Raw genomic sequence first — 15510 nt, 5'->3', positions numbered from 1 at the left:
CGAGGCTTACAGACGCAAAACAAAGTACCTTTAATGAACATCGTGGCCAACATCTTTATTCACCTTCCTCGCTTTCGGACTCAGAGTTCTCGGAAACAGAGTCCTCCTTTTCGCTGTCGACCTCCCAGACGATGTAATCCTCTGGGCCATCGAGGTCATTGGATATGCAGCACTTCTTGAACGAACGAACGACCATGTCGTGAGGCAGGCTGTACCACGCGGCAGACACCCACTCAGCTGTCTGAGAAGCGCACGGTCGCTTGATTCTGCCGGAGGGTGTCAGAGCCTGATCTTCCCGGATCCAGTCGTTGTACAGTTTCCGTACCCTGTCCTTGAACGGTTTATTCAGACAGACGTCCAGTGGCTGCAGCACAGAGGTCATGCCACCGGGAATAACTACAAGGTGAGTTTTTGTATTCTCCAGCCTCTTGTTCACATCAGGAGTCAGGTGTCCGTGAAATGAATCCAACACCAGGATTGATGCTGGGTGAAGAAGCGCGCCTGGTCGACGGCACCACACGGTTTTAATCCAGTCGAGCACCAGCGATGCCTCCATCCACCCCTTCTCCTGGCAGCGGACGATAACATTCCTCGGGAACACCTCCTTCGGCATAGTCTTGCGCCGAAAAATTATGTATGGCGGCAGCTTGTGGCCATCTGCTAGGCATGCCAGCATCACCGTCAACCTCGTTTTTTCGTTCCCAGTGGTCCTAATACGGATTTCTGGGGCACCTACACTGTGAACAGTTGTGGCCATCGACATGTCCAGATACATCGCAGTCTGGTCGGCGTTACCAATATGCCCCAATGGCATATTCGACGAACGGCGCAAGTTGATCACATAGCGCTGAAATTCCTGCAGCTTTTCTTCAAAGTCTCCCGGTAACTTCTGCCGTATCGATGTTGTTCGCCGCAGAGAAAATCCATTCCTTCTCATGAACCGTTGGGCCCACCCACGAGATGCCCTGAACTTCTCCGAGGGTATACCCATCTCCCGAGCAACGTCTCTAGCCTTCTAGCGGATCAGCTCGACACTGACTCCCATGAGACAGTTGCGCTGCTCGATAACAAAGTCCGCCACTTTTTTTTCCAGCTCGGCGTGATGGCCGTGGCGAGGCCCACGAAATCCTTTGCGGTCGGGCTCACATTTAAAAAGCCCCTCCCGTTGCAGCCGCCACCCGCGGATGGTTGACTCGTTGAGATCAAGTCTTCGAGCTGCAGCAGAATTCCCGAGCTCTTCAGCTAACAAGATCGCGTGTCTCTTAAAACGAGCGTCGTATTGAGCATGACGCGTTGCCATCGTGTGCACTGAATCAACACCGCGAAAGACGCCACAAGAACACCACGCGTTGAGCGCAAGATTGCAACGAACACAAAGAACGGTTTGGCTTTGGATGGATGGGGATTTGGCCTAATTTGGCTTCCGTGGTACCCATGTTGCCAACATAAGAGCAAAACTGCGGAAACCGAAACCGAGCTGATAGCTTCGAAATGGCTGCACCGCGGCACTGCTTTAGGCCATTCGAAGAGCAGTATTCGATTATAACGCGAGGGTAGACTTTAAGCGGAATAAATCTTGAAAAAAACTTGCGTTACATTCGAGTAAATACAGTAACAGTATATGTCCCAACATTCAAAGACAGTAAAAAGAGGTGTTGCGAAGGCTACATTGACGTCGGCTCTCAACAAATCATGCCACCACCATGTTAAAAAATGGTTTTCTAAGCCAGACCGAGAGGCTTCTGGAGGCAGGGTATCCTGAGCATTTGCTGTGTAGCATAATAGAAAGCATTGTCCTGCCAATCAAGCAAAGGATTCGAAAAGAAAACCTTACTCAAGGAAACAAGTGGTCAGTGTTACCATATATGCATGGCTTCACCCATAATCTAATGAAGATTGGTCAAAGACATGGCATCCGGATTATTCCAACGGTACCAAACAGAGCTAAAGGGATGTGTGTGCAGGTTAACAACCAGGACTTCAACTCTTGATGCAAAACTTCACACTGCACTAGGTACTCTAAGTGTATTCAGGGGGTTGTTTATGAGATTCCCTTGCATTGTGGAAAGAAATATATTAGACAGACAGGAAGATGCCTCAAAAACAGGATTAGAGAGCACGCTATGGCAATATCGGACAAGTCTGGCACAAATCTCGCTGTGCACTGCAAAGACTGCGTTGGTTGTAGAGACCAAAAATGTCCGGCTGACCTTCACAATGTTAAGGTTATGAAAAGGATGAAGGACAAGTTAGCCAGAGAGATTTATGAAGCATATGCAATCTGACTTGGGAGACCAATGTGTCAGTATGCCATCAGTGATTTTGTTGAAGAAGGAAGTAGAATTTTTGCGCAAACAGGAAGGATGTTAACGACTAGAAAGAAGTTGGCTTCAGACGTGAAGTGAAGGAAGAAGATGTGCGGTTTCCAGTTAGTATAGTTGTCAGTGCAGCGTTGTCCTTGTGTGCGTGTGTGTGCCTCTTGCGCTTTGTGTTGTTGTTACCTGCTCTGCTGCCTTCTTCCAAGAGATGTGTGACCAACTAGCGCATCGTTTGACTCTATTATTGAAGTAACAGGTTCATGGAACAATGCTGGGAGCTTGTAAACTATGAATTCAGGAAATAACAGAAAAATTCTAGCAAGAACAGCACTAACAAAGCCAACAGATGTTTTGTATATCGTGAGCTTGTAATGAGTGTTAGAAATGGATGCAAAAGCATAATATTTCTCCGTGTGTGGAAAGAGCGAGCGCAGCGCCTAGTACTCTAAGCTGCCGGTAGATGTCGCCCCTGGTATCATCGTCCAACGTTTACAGAGACAGGAGCCAATAGATTTAATAAGAGTCTCTATTATGGATCAGCTGATCTAGGGACTTTATCGAGGACGCAGTCGTATTATAGTGAACTAGACTAGCCCATGTCCGCGCATCGTCCACGGCAGCGCAGCTACTTCAGGCGCCACAATCTTTTGCTCAGGGTTCACGCATGCACGGTATTTCCTTGCATAAGAGCCCACCTCTCTCTATTACCACTGAGAAATTGAAAAAATAAACCTAGTCGTTAGCAGGTCCCTCAGTTTCCCTTCGTTGCAGTACAGTATATTTCTTGGCAGCGCACCAGGTGCTGCGCAGCGAGAATCTTGGGGTTAGCTCTAGTGGTGGGGTGAGAGGGGGGATGCAAACTTGGCAGAGTGCCAGCGGCCTTGAGAGGAGTGCCTGCGGTGGCTTGCTTGGCTGGTCCCGTTGGTTGCGCAAGCCTGGTTTACAGTACATTCTCTTTATCATGCAGTGATTGGGTGGGCACCATCCGCTACCACAAGATCGTGTAATAGCAGCAAGCACCTATTAAAGTGAACGATGCTAAAAGCCGGCGCCATAATCATGGCCGACCACGTGCTTTCTTTGATGATTGATGGCTGGGATGGAGGAAAAAAAAGGGGATTCATTACGGGAGTAAATACAGTATTTCCGGTTAGCGTTTTGTCATTCTGACAGGCCAGTGACGTCATGGCATATGACGAGTCCTAAAACTTCCGCACGGCGGGTTTTGTACGCACACGACGGATGGCGCAGTAGTACTCCCCTGTCTCATCATTTTGTTTCGCTCGTGGATTCCAAATTGCTGGCAAAATTGGCACGTCAAAGGGCATATATAAAAGGCGGTGTGTCAGGGCTGAAATTTTAGTTATCCCATTGTCATTGTGGCTGCTGGTACATGCGTTCAATGCGCGAGGACTTTGTTAAATCGATAGCGCGGCATAAAATTACTTCGTTAAATCGCAAAAAAAATTTACGTGGTTTTTAATGGGGCCGAGATTGGGAAATAAAAAAATTTGTTACATCGTGAACTTCATTATATTGAGGTTCGTTATATGGAGGTTCAACTGTGTAATGTGCTGTAATCTTCATTTTCATGTGAAAAAGTTTTGAAGAGAATTGAACAAAGAGTTGCGGCAAGGTCGGAAGCATATCTGCACCCTCTGAAGATAGCTCATCATTTAATTGTTTTGCCTGGGACCTTAGCAGTTTGAGCTCTTATTGCGCAGTGACCTTTACAAGGGCATACGCACTATAATGAACCGGTTGCTCATGTAACAGAGGTCACCTTAACCTAGGTATAAATGCGGAACGAAAAGCCCAAGTTTCGCTACCTTTGCTTCATAGGAGTCCTGGATTGCAGAGGGATACATTTCTCAGATCAGGATGTTTAGCTCGTACACTTGTTGTTTCATTAAGATATGTCTGTCTCATTTAAGACAAATGTAATTGAAATTATAGCATCTGGATATTTTCTTTTTTTTTTTGACAAGCCTGCTTCAGTAGCCCTTTGTCCAGTGAAAATGAAAGCGTGGTAGAAATATTATAGCTGAACAACAGAGCAGCAAATTCGTTGGCGCTGCTGAAACAGCTACTCAGTGCAGTAACTTATGTGGACATTGGATTACTGATTGCGCTCTACGAGTTGTACACTTGAATATCAATATAGCAAAGTGAGACTTTTCAGAACAAACTTTGTTATAATGCAAACTTTGTTAGTTAGGTTTTTCTTTCCACGGCGTAGATAATGTTGCGCATTCCTAAAGCCTTTTCCACTGTGTGTTGTCCATCCTTGCCTTCCGCATCTTAAGAGTTGCACATAGGTAAGAATGGACTGCCACATTAAAATGACATTTCTATACCGAAAAAACGTGTCAGTCTTGGTGTCCTGTTATGGTGCATCTGCAGCCAACTTTTGTGGATACTGCACTTCCTGTATGCACACCACGCTGTTGATCACACCTTGAGGCAAGGAGGCAGCTTTGCGGAGTGCCAGTGGCGTTGAGAGGAACGTCCGCGGTAGTTTGCTCGGCTTGTCCCGTTGCGCAAGCCTGGTTTTTACTATGTTTGCTTTATCATGCAGCGATCGAGGTGGACACCATCCCCTACCACAAAATTATTGGAACATGCAATAGCCGCAAACTTCATTTGAAGCGAACAAGGCTAAAAGCCAGCGTCGTGATTTCGGCTGACCACTTGCTTTCTTTGATGATTGGTAGGTGGAAGGATGAACGACTCTCGTAGGAAAAAAAGAAACTCAACTTTTTCCGGTGCATAAAATGGGTTCATTATGCGAGTAAATGCGGGATTTCGGCGGAAGCAAGTAACTGAAATGAAAAATGTTTCTGGCATTGTTATATCGAGGTTCAACTGTATAGTGTCGGTGCTCCTTTCTAGACTCTGCATCAGCTCCTGCAGGCTTAGTCACAGATAAATTTTTCTGGATGTGGGTTCACACGAAACAAAATTCTTCTTCGTGGCCAGGCAGTGGTGGTCAATGAAAACTATACACTGATGTTGAGCCGTCGGCTTCCTCCACCAGAACAAATAGGAGCACATTTGAGTAGCTGGCCTGCGCAGGAATAAACTTTACCACAAACCTGCACCTCGCAAACTTTTGTCTTTGTCTGTTCGGCCTAAAGTGGGGGGGGGCCATGATGGGAACTAGCTAACCATGTCTTTGCACACCAGCATCACTAGTAGCTTTTTGTTGTTCGGGAAGCAATCATGTGGGATTGCTGATGCAGGTTTGAAATGACAAGTACTAATAAGTAGAAAAGAGCACTTAACAAGGGTTGAGGGGGAGTTTGAGTTCGCAAGCAAAACCAATGTTTCAACGCGGGCTTTCCTTTGTCTTCAAAACGTTCTAGTCTTCCTCGAAACATTCTCGACTTCCGAACTGAGGCTTCCCTCTACTTTATGTTCTGGGCTCTTTCATGCTGTGTAGCCATCTTCTTCCTCTTGTTCTACCCTGGATCAAATGCTAACAAGCCAATTTCTCTGCTTTCCATGTTCCTCATCAGCCAACCTAGAAATGTTTGTCATAACATCACTTGCAGACTGTACTGTCAAGTAGAGGCTCACGTTTTGCTTTTGTGTTCTGAAGCATTGTGTGTGTGCATTGCTTGTTGCATCTAACACTGATGCTTTTGACGCTTGCAAGGTGTTTGCACAGAATTCCTTTCTGTGACAGGTGTGGTGTGTGCTCTGGTTGCAACTAACATTGATTCTTTCGATGTTAGAAAATGATTGCCACGATCTCGGCTCACTTTTCCCTCAACGGCATTTGAATGCTCTTTTATTGAACGTGGGGAGGTTTGTCGCTCATGCCCATCAAGAAAAGAAGCCATTGCTACTTCTCAGCAAGGTAAACTTGGTGTATTTGCTGATTGTAGCGTACAATCGTGAAAATGTTTTGTGGACAATCGAGCGTCAAAGCGGATTTGTGTTAACAGCTGGACATTAAACTGACACGATGCAATGAACAGGTGCAGAGTCATTTTCCTCACTAGTGAAATCTTTCTACACATGCAGTCTGCATGGTGGGTTTATGGAGGAAAATAGTTGGGAGGACGCTTAACCTTCTCTGTAAGAATAGATGTGATGAGCTGCCTTTTCATTCCACTGGTATCTAAAAACTTAACTTTTTAAGTGTATAAAGTTAAATATTGTCATCGCTGTAACATCAGTACGCACGCCAAACATGCTAGTAAATCCTATACACCGCAACGTACCGACAACCCTTCGTTGCCTGTTCATTGCATGCCTGCCTGTCATGCAGAGAACTTTGGATGAGACCTCCCAATGGTGACAAATTTACTTTATTGAATTACTATTTTCTGAAATACCCCCATTAGAGGAACTCCCCACAAATTTTGGCTTTGCTTGGACCCTTTCTCATCTTGTTAGCTATATTTGAATATGGGATGCTTAAAATTCCTGCGCGAAGTAATTTAATTGTGACTTTGTGACCCTGTAGGCTTGTCAGGATTTTTATCAACTGCCATCAACGTTGGTGGCAGCTTTCTGGCAGAATGAGCTCTGTATGCCATCGCTATGAAAAAAAATTCGAGGGCGTCTCTTGTCGTGCAGCTTGCCTATGCAAGCCAAGGCTTTTTGAAGCTGTTCCTTTTCTCTTCTCTGTCTGCTTGCATCAAAGCCGGCACCATGTGGTGGCTAAGACCCAGCCCCACAAATAACTAAGTACAGGCTGCGGTGCGGGCTGACTTTGTCTCTTTTATTTCATTTTTATTAATTAAGGTCAGGCACCACAGCTATGCAAAGGAGGGGGTTAACTGAACATATAGAAGCGGCATAAACGCAGAAGTTATCAGAAATAACAAGAATATATTTCTAAGCTAGGCTGAAGCGCTTATTCTTTTTTAGAATGAGTGTCTTTCTTTATTATTAATTAGCCTGTGCCCCTTCTACTGCTTCCAGAGTGCATGTAGCTTGATGTGGAAAAGAAACAAAAAAATCAAATTTTCACAGTGACACAGACAACTTGCGCAAGAATTTAAACTGCACATTATTTACTTGTTTAAAGTGAGGTGGCAGTCACATTCACAGATGAGCAGTGGGTAGTGTAAGTGATAAACCTCCAGCTAGTGACCACATCTAGTAACTTGTAAGGTGTGTGTTGTACCAGAATCTTAAACAGGGCCATGAGCAGTTATTCTGTTATGCATTTATGCTCTTGCGTCCCCGATTTTTTGGAGTGCAGTCTCTGCAGTGAGATTCAAAGAACCGTTTATAGAATTTGCAAGTGTAAAATGGCAGCATGTAAAAACAGCGCTTCAAAGGCTCTGGGCATATTGTGCTTTTTTTTTTGTTTCCTAGACACGAAACAATGAGTGTACGTTAGGATCGGCTGATTATGGCGATTCGGCGGCAGTTTTGTTTGATTGGGCATATGACAAGCGATGACATAGCCTTCCCAAGTTCAGCCCCAGTGCCTTCAAAGGCAGTTGAGACTACTTACTAACGCTCTTGTGAGTTCTAGTTAGTTGTTGAACTGAGGTGTGTGCAGTTGATTGTGCCCTACGCTTTAGTACTGGCTTGATGCGCAGTCTGGTGGCACTAGCTTGGTGTGCTTCAGCGTGATGTGTTGCTTGTCGTTGCTAGGAAATATTGCCATGACTATGCCTTGCAGGCTATATATAACTCTAGCACAAGCAGTCATGACTGCGTTTTCTAAGGCATTGTGCCGTTGTGTGAAAGCTTTCTTCAGTGCAGACGGCACTCTAGCATGTAACATTTGGCCGAGCGCTATTTGCAAAAAGTTGTGTTATCACTACAGTGCGCCGAAAGTCGAACTGTATGACATGCTTGTTTCGTTCAGTGGATAACAGGCATGGTAACTGTCGCCTACTTTGTTTAAGCTGTCCGTGTTCCCTCCACTAATGATTCAATTCCCGTTGATGTCTGTCATGAATTTGTCGTTACTTTATCGCTTCACTTTGCCTGAGTATGTTTCGTTTTGTCCATTGTTAATGTTAAGACAACTGCATTTTTTGCCGTTTCTTTGCACTCTTGCTGTGCCAATGCACAAAACTGCAGCCGGTATTGTATTGTTAGAAAGCTCCATGAGGTAGTGGAGCCATGCTTTGAAAAGTATTGCTATCTGTGTGTTGCAGTCCTGTCACTGGCACTAGATTGTTAGTTAAGCTTTGTGACATTCATTTTGCTTGCAGTGGTAAAGTTTCTAGCTGTTCGTACCTTCAGGACGTCATCTGGGAGGTGCAGAAAGAAAGTGGAATTCCTGGCAAAGCTTTTCATTAGCATGAGTTCATCACTTCAGTAGCATTGTGTGTAATGGCTGGCAGAAGGCACCTGCAGCTTTTGTTCTTGCGCATTCTTCTAGCATAACTGTAGCTTTAGCCTCTGACACTGCTGTACAGTTGGCTAAATTTCGTTTAATGAATTCAATATTTTTCATCGTATAGTGACACCCCTGTATAGTAATATCACCCGGGCCAGCAGAAATATTTAATATATCAGTGTCTACATTAGTGCCACAAATCTGTTCAAATTCTTACGGGCTGATGATTTGCTTTCAAATGTATTGCACTTTTTGTGTAGTGTTAATTCTCCCAGAAGTAACGTACAGTCGAGCCCGGATATATTGAACTCGAACGGGATAGCAAAATAGTTCGATATATTGATAGTTCTATATACAGAAATCTACTTGAGATGCCACTTGCGATCATGAAAAATGATCCTATATTTGTCGCGTAACCAGCCCACTCCTATGAACCCACCCTCCACTTTTGGCCCCGAGAATTTGAAAAAAAAAAAAAAAAACGTTCGGTGGCGCGTCTTTCCGTTTCGGCCGTCGCATCTGCAGCTCATTTATTGACAGCGGGCCAAGATACTGCACAGCGATAACGTCACAGCTTTTATCTTCTGACTATACTTTTGATAGATCCTGCGGTGGGAGGGAGCAAACATGGCAGAGTGCCCGTGGTGGTGGTTTGATTGCACAAGTCTGCATGGTTCGATTTATCACGCTGCGCTTGGGGCGCGCATAGTCCACTGCCACAAAATCATTGGAAAGCGCGATAGCTGCAAATGCTGTTTGAAGCTAACAATACTAAAAGCCGGTGTCATGATCGCAGCTGACCGTGTGCTTTCAATGATTCATAGGTGCAAGAATGGACGACTCTCGCAAAAAAAAAGTCTGCCGCTTCTTAATGTCTGCAGCCCATAGCCTACGATTCGCCGCACTTTCAGCACAACACAAGTCAGTATGACTCTCGCAAAAGAAAAAAAAAAGATTTACTGCTTCTTAACATCTGCGAAGAGAGCATAACCGATGGTTGCTTATGGTAACAAAGTGGATTCCAAGGGAAGGAAAGCGTAGCAGGGGGTGGCAGAAAGTTATGTGGGCGGATAAGATTAAGAAGTTCGCAGGGGTCAAGTGGATGCAGCTAGCACAGAACCGAATTAATTGGAGAAATATGGGCGAGGCCTTCGTCCTGCAGTGGGTATAGTCAGGCTGATGATGATGAACATCCGCAGTCGCCATAGCATACGCTATGCCGCACGTTCAGCACGACAGCAAGGGTGAGTGACTCTCACAAAAATATAATCTGCCGCTTCTTAGCATTCGCAGCCGCCATTGCTTGCGCACGTTTAGCACGACAACACGTAGCGCATCGCACGTCAGCCGCCGTGCGCAGTGCGTTCACCCCACACACTGGAGAAAGCGTCTGCCACAGGCTGAGCTAGCTTGTCCGCGCATGCGTAGTGCGTGCTGCTGCGAACGAAGACCGGGAAAGAGAGAGGAAGGGGAGCTGTAAAGCTCGGCACAAGAGAGGGTTGGTGCACCCTTGCGCTTCGCTTTATCGTGTTTTTCCCCTCTCCCTAACACCACGGCTGCATTGGTTCCCTCTCGTTCCTTCATGCATATAGCTTGCGTCACATGCTGGGGCGCGTGAAACGATCACTGCAAGATGCGGCGCCTTTGGGGAAAGGGCGAGATGCTACGCTCGACTGGCCGCCGAACTGCTCATTCGTTCCATGTGTGTCTTGAAAACATCACACGGCAAACGGTTGAGGGTGATGCAGGGGAAAATGCACTGTCCAATGCGTGGTGCTAATTCGATATATCTAACGACTGGTAAAATTGAGTTCGATATACGACGCAGCTTTCCTTTACTTTTGCATGAGATGTTCAAGCGGATATTCCGTGATTTCAATATAACCACAATTTGATTTATCCAGGTTCGACTGTACCATATATATGAGAATATAACACGGGTTTGATTCTTCGTGAAAGCTAAAGCCGTATATGGACACAGCATCATCTGCAGGAGTTTTGCTGCAACCTTTTCTTTTTATTGAAGGCATGTTTACTGTAAATGAAACGAATTTTAAGTAGTCTAAATAGAAAGGTTTTGAAGAAAGTGGCGTCTCCTATGCCCCAGTGGAACCAATCCTGTGATGTTGAGAGCCTCGTGATCTAGTGTGTGCAGTATTTTTCTTCTGCAAAGTTTATTAATTAGCAAATATGAGCTACCTTCCTAATTACATATATACTGGGGGAATGAAGTGGGAGAGCAAAATTTGTAGACTCTTTCAAAACAGCTGGTTGAATGTTTGCACCAAGCCACTGTTTAAGTAGTTTTTTATTATTCTCCTTGAAAGACAACTTCTTTCGGCAAGGTGTTGATACGTTACCTTCCTTTTATAAAGCATGTAGTACAAATAAAGATCGGTAAATTCTACCTTGGTAGGAATATGGTAGGTAAATGTCTTTCCAGATGACCTACAACTTCTGTACTGGCATTTTGTTCTTAAAGCCACTAATAAAAAACTTGTTAATTAACTTATCCTCATTAATTTTGAGAAAAACAAAAAATGCTCAAGACTAGATCAAACAACTCTCAACAGCCTTCGGTAGGTATCTGTGGGCTAGGACGCTGACTCTTTAAAAATGTTGGTTGCGTTTAACTGGGATAACTGATATATTTACTATTTCCATTTGCTCTTCCGTTGACTTGTTACTTTGTGCAGCCCTCTGGAGGCAGTTTGTCTAAAGTTGAGTGTGTCCATTTTCTTCTGCTTCTCTTTTGTTCTTGAACAGCTGCAAAGGATGCATCAGAAAGGAAGAGACACTGACCAAAGCAATTCGTTGCGGGCTCATCAGGACTTTTTCTCGCCATTTCGTTTTCTCATCTTTAACGAACGGCTGCATCTGCTTGGACATTAGCTGTTCTAATCTTATCAAACGACCTGCAGTGCTAAGGTGCTGCTGTGATAATGCAGGCTGTGCCTGTGATATAGGCAACTGAGTCTTCCTTTCTGAAGACTTTTTGAAGACGTTTTATAGAGATGTTTTTTAGGATTTGCTCTTTACTGACAAATGAGCATGGTGGCCACCTGTTATCTAGTTCCCTTTTTTACTGCAGCCCTGAATCCTGTGTGGCAATGAAACATTCCTGGTGCACTTCAAATCGACGTGTATGCTCTGAGAACGAGCCGGAAGTGTACTGCACTTTTACCAACTGTTGAGATTTAATTGCTTCTCTTTATCGTCGTGTACTTACTGCTATTGTTTTTTTTCTCTCTTGACAAAAGTTTTCATCACTGCAGCCTGAATTAATCTCAGTATGTCATTTTATTCTCGCATTTCGCTTTTAAAGGGTCCCTGAAACTGTGCTTACTCCAGTATTCTAGTGGAAGAAGTCCATAGACTCAGCCATTGTGAGTATTGGACCAAATTTAAAAGCCTTGCTTACAGCCGATATTTTACAAATAATTTTTAAGAAGTGCTCCTGGTGACTGCTCGCACAACAGATTAGGGCAACATGTTTCGCCGCGCAAACTTTCCATGCGACGTTATTGGGACTAGCTGGGTGCACTCACTCATTGGACGCTCTCAAGTGGTGCGACCTGAACGGAGTGTGGTCGTACAGTCGCGGCTTGTTCATTTTTTTTTCTTCTTTCACATCTCCGTGCATTGAGTTGTGGGGGCAGAGGATGAGTGTCATTTTTGATCGCAAATATTTTCTGTGTTGGTGACACTGCCTTAAAAATTTTTGCGTTGAGAGGACTAATGGGATACCTATTTCTCGTGTGCATTTTGTAATTTTGTAAATAGCATTTCGTGGGCCCTTTAAGCATCACTTTTGAAGTTCTGCAACTTTTGGTGGTAGAAAGCGTAACAGCCTGAGATGATGTCATTATGTTGTGTTGAAAAACAAAAGTAGCCCCAATGCATAATGAATTTTCTTCTTTGTGTCTTCTTCCTTGTGTGCACCGTGCAATGCAGCTTTGTTTTAAATATGGTCATTTTCAGCATGTTTTAATGCTGTGGTGTTCCTTCAAAAACACTTTCCTGTCAAGAGTTTTATTTGTGCAAGCTGGGAAAAACCCCATGCTAATGGAGCTAATGCAGTTCCTGTGAAGTTATTGCTCGATGGCTCTTGTCGAGTGTTTGACGACAGGTATTGAATATTTTGTACTCCTGCACATTGTAGGTCTCGAGCAGTTGCTTCAGCATCTTCTTCTTCTTTTGTGCTTGCTCATTCAAACATACTCATTTTTTATGTATGTGTGTTGCAATAAGCTTTGGTTAGAAGTGTAGGTGGTGCCATTTGGTTTACCACTTCGTGTGGCCTACCCTCACATGTTTCTACTCTAGTCTCAATGGTAGAACTTTGTCGGCATGTGAATGCTAGACAGGAAAGCTTTAATATCAAGGTCCCTGTCCAGAGTTTGTTTTTTTTCTTCTCACTGTTATGTATGCATCTCTGTGTGATGCTGTTTCACAAAATGTGAGAATGCTCGCATTGCGGCTACAACATTGGCACTTCAGTGACTGCAGCAGCGTGTCAGTTGCTACAAGTCATCATTGTTATCTCTATTTTTTTGTCAGGCCAGTGAAATCATATTTTACATACTACATAGTGGATTCATCTCATTAAAGTACTGTTCTTATATAGTCAAACCCACTTATAACAATGCTGGCTAAAACAATATACCATGGCCTTTTCGGTGTATTATGTTGTAAAAATAACTGCCTGTAACAATGCTCTCATATCACATAATTGATTATAACAAATCTGGTGACTCAGAACCAACGTTTTTTAAAAGAGAAAAGGAGCAAAGGCAGACTTTCTAAAATACTCTTCAGTGAGGCAGTCAATTATTACTCAGTACATAATGAACTTTTCTTGTCTCATGAGTGACGTCCATAGAAATGTGTCGAACGAGACAGATCCATAGCCAGTCCAGTGGTAGCCACAATTAATTGGCTCCCATCATGATTGCTTCTCAAAAGTGGGCTGCCTTCAGAATGCGAAGGCTCCTGAAGCTCTCACTGGTGTAATGATGATGTTGGCATGTCAAGGCTTAAAGGATTTTTGCACGCCAAGATACGGTCGTGAAAAGTGAATGTTTCATCGACCAGGCGATCATCCTAGCGGTCACCTGTGCTCACAGCAGCAGCGTCAAACAGGAACACTGAAAAAGAGTCAGAGCTGCACATCAGAGCATTACCTCCTGTCGCCGTTTCGCCTCCCTCTGAAAACTTTTCCTTGGAATTCCTGACAAACATTTATCTATATCCTTGACTATTCCAAATTTACTTTCGTTTGGCGCTACTCAGCTGGGCTTCAGCTGTAAGATTCTCACAAATGAGAGATTCCCTCTGGGGCATCATTTTTGCCTCAGAGGCCTCACTTGGGAATGTGCAGTAGTTATAGGCACCCTGCAGAGATGTGAGTGAATTATGCCGTGTACCACTCAAAGCTAATTGATATGGATTTTTCTCCTGCTAAGAAATCATCAGTTTAGGTTACCTTCATGCCATTAAATGAAGTTAATTTTTTATAACAGAATAACATTTCCTTGCCACTACAGTATTGTTACAAGTGGGTTTGGCTTGTTAATATTATTGGACAGTAGAGAAGCGTATAAAATATTAAACATGATGAAATATTGCCCAATGGCTAGTTTTACTGTAAAGAAGCGCCTGCAAATGACCTTTTGTGCACGACACCATTGATTTTTTGCGGTAGATAAAGACGCGACTGCATAGGGGCTAGCCTTAATAGTTACTTTGCTCACCTGTTCAATTTTGACATATGTTGGCAGGCCATTTGTTAATGTTATTTTGGCATGTAAGTTTCCGTTTTACATTTTCCCTTCTCATCATACATCACACCGGTGCCTTGTCTGTTGGTGAATGTGCTGTAGCTTGATGTATGTCATTCTGCAATGCGCTACAAAGTGTTTTTCCTGCTTCCTTTGTACCTGTTTAAGCTATTTCCTTTAAATTACACCTTCAAGGCAGGCTGAAGGTTTGAGGCCAGCATTGCATATTCCACGCTTTCATTGCCTTAGTGTGAGCATAAAAACAGACTTGTGTCAAAGCTTTTTTATATTTTACACGTAGTATAGAAATCAGCCACTGTAGACGTGCATCAATCTACTGCATCTTCTTATTGTGTACAATTTCCTATCACTATCGATAACGTTGTACCATGTATAAAGGAGGATTTTTAATATCCTTGTAATGTACTTCCACACATATTAAACAGTCCTCGATAAAACACCGTGATTGCCGCTATCTGACCAGTCGCCTTGTGCGTCTTCACGGGACCAAGGATATTTCCTGTTATTTTGTTTCGGAATCGTGTATTGTTTTTATTTGTCCACATTATTGTGTTGTACGTTTGTAAATATGTAACAATGGCGCAAGTTACTAGCACTCTGATATGCCTGTGTGCAAGCAGCGAAGTGACATTTTCGCTGACTGTTATAAAAAGAAAATTCATTGTTCTTATGTAAGCGAGACGTGCTAAACAAATCCTTTAGTGAGATAAAAATAGTCGTATTGAAAGGTGTAATTTTAAGAATAAATATTTTTCCAAGCACATGTGCATCACTGTGGTCTTATTTAATTCACTTGAAATGTTTGTCGAATCACTCCTACATTGTTTTCATTCCTGTCACGAAGCTTCCGCAAGAGCTGTCCGCCGCACAACTGTCATTTACATAGCTGCTGTGTGCGTGGCATAAAATGAAAGTTGAACTCTCCTTTTTTTGGTCCTGTTATCTTCTGTGCTGATTTTAAGGTTGAATTCTTTTCGGCACTATGATCAATCCAAGCAGCGCCGACAGATGGAAACGTTGGTCTAGTCTCCCGTTAAATGACGGCAGCAAAATAGTTTTTGACTGGGACGTGACA

The 15510-nt window shown here is 43.7% G+C and overlaps 1 protein-coding gene across 5 annotated transcripts in view; it reads left to right on the top strand.

Moving 5' to 3' along the window:
- The window catches only part of LOC146195009 (cationic amino acid transporter 3-like), a 114124-nt gene extending 98928 nt beyond the window's left edge, over positions 1-15196 (top strand). For all 5 annotated transcript variants that reach the window (XM_084597620.1, XM_084597619.1, XM_084597618.1 and 2 more), the window contains one exon: positions 11401-15196. In XM_084597620.1, coding sequence (XP_084453746.1) covers positions 11401-11435 — 35 coding nt within the window. In that variant the 3' untranslated portion in view covers positions 11436-15196. The remainder of the gene's footprint in view (positions 1-11400) is intronic.
- Positions 15197-15510: the final 314 nt, after the last annotated feature.

This window comes from Amblyomma maculatum, chromosome 3 (genome assembly GCF_055883805.1).
Source record: "Amblyomma maculatum isolate TAMU_Amacu chromosome 3, ASM5588380v1, whole genome shotgun sequence".
In the NCBI taxonomy this organism is placed as follows: domain Eukaryota; kingdom Metazoa; phylum Arthropoda; class Arachnida; order Ixodida; family Ixodidae; genus Amblyomma; species Amblyomma maculatum.
This window is presented reverse-complemented; position numbering and strand designations above follow the sequence as displayed.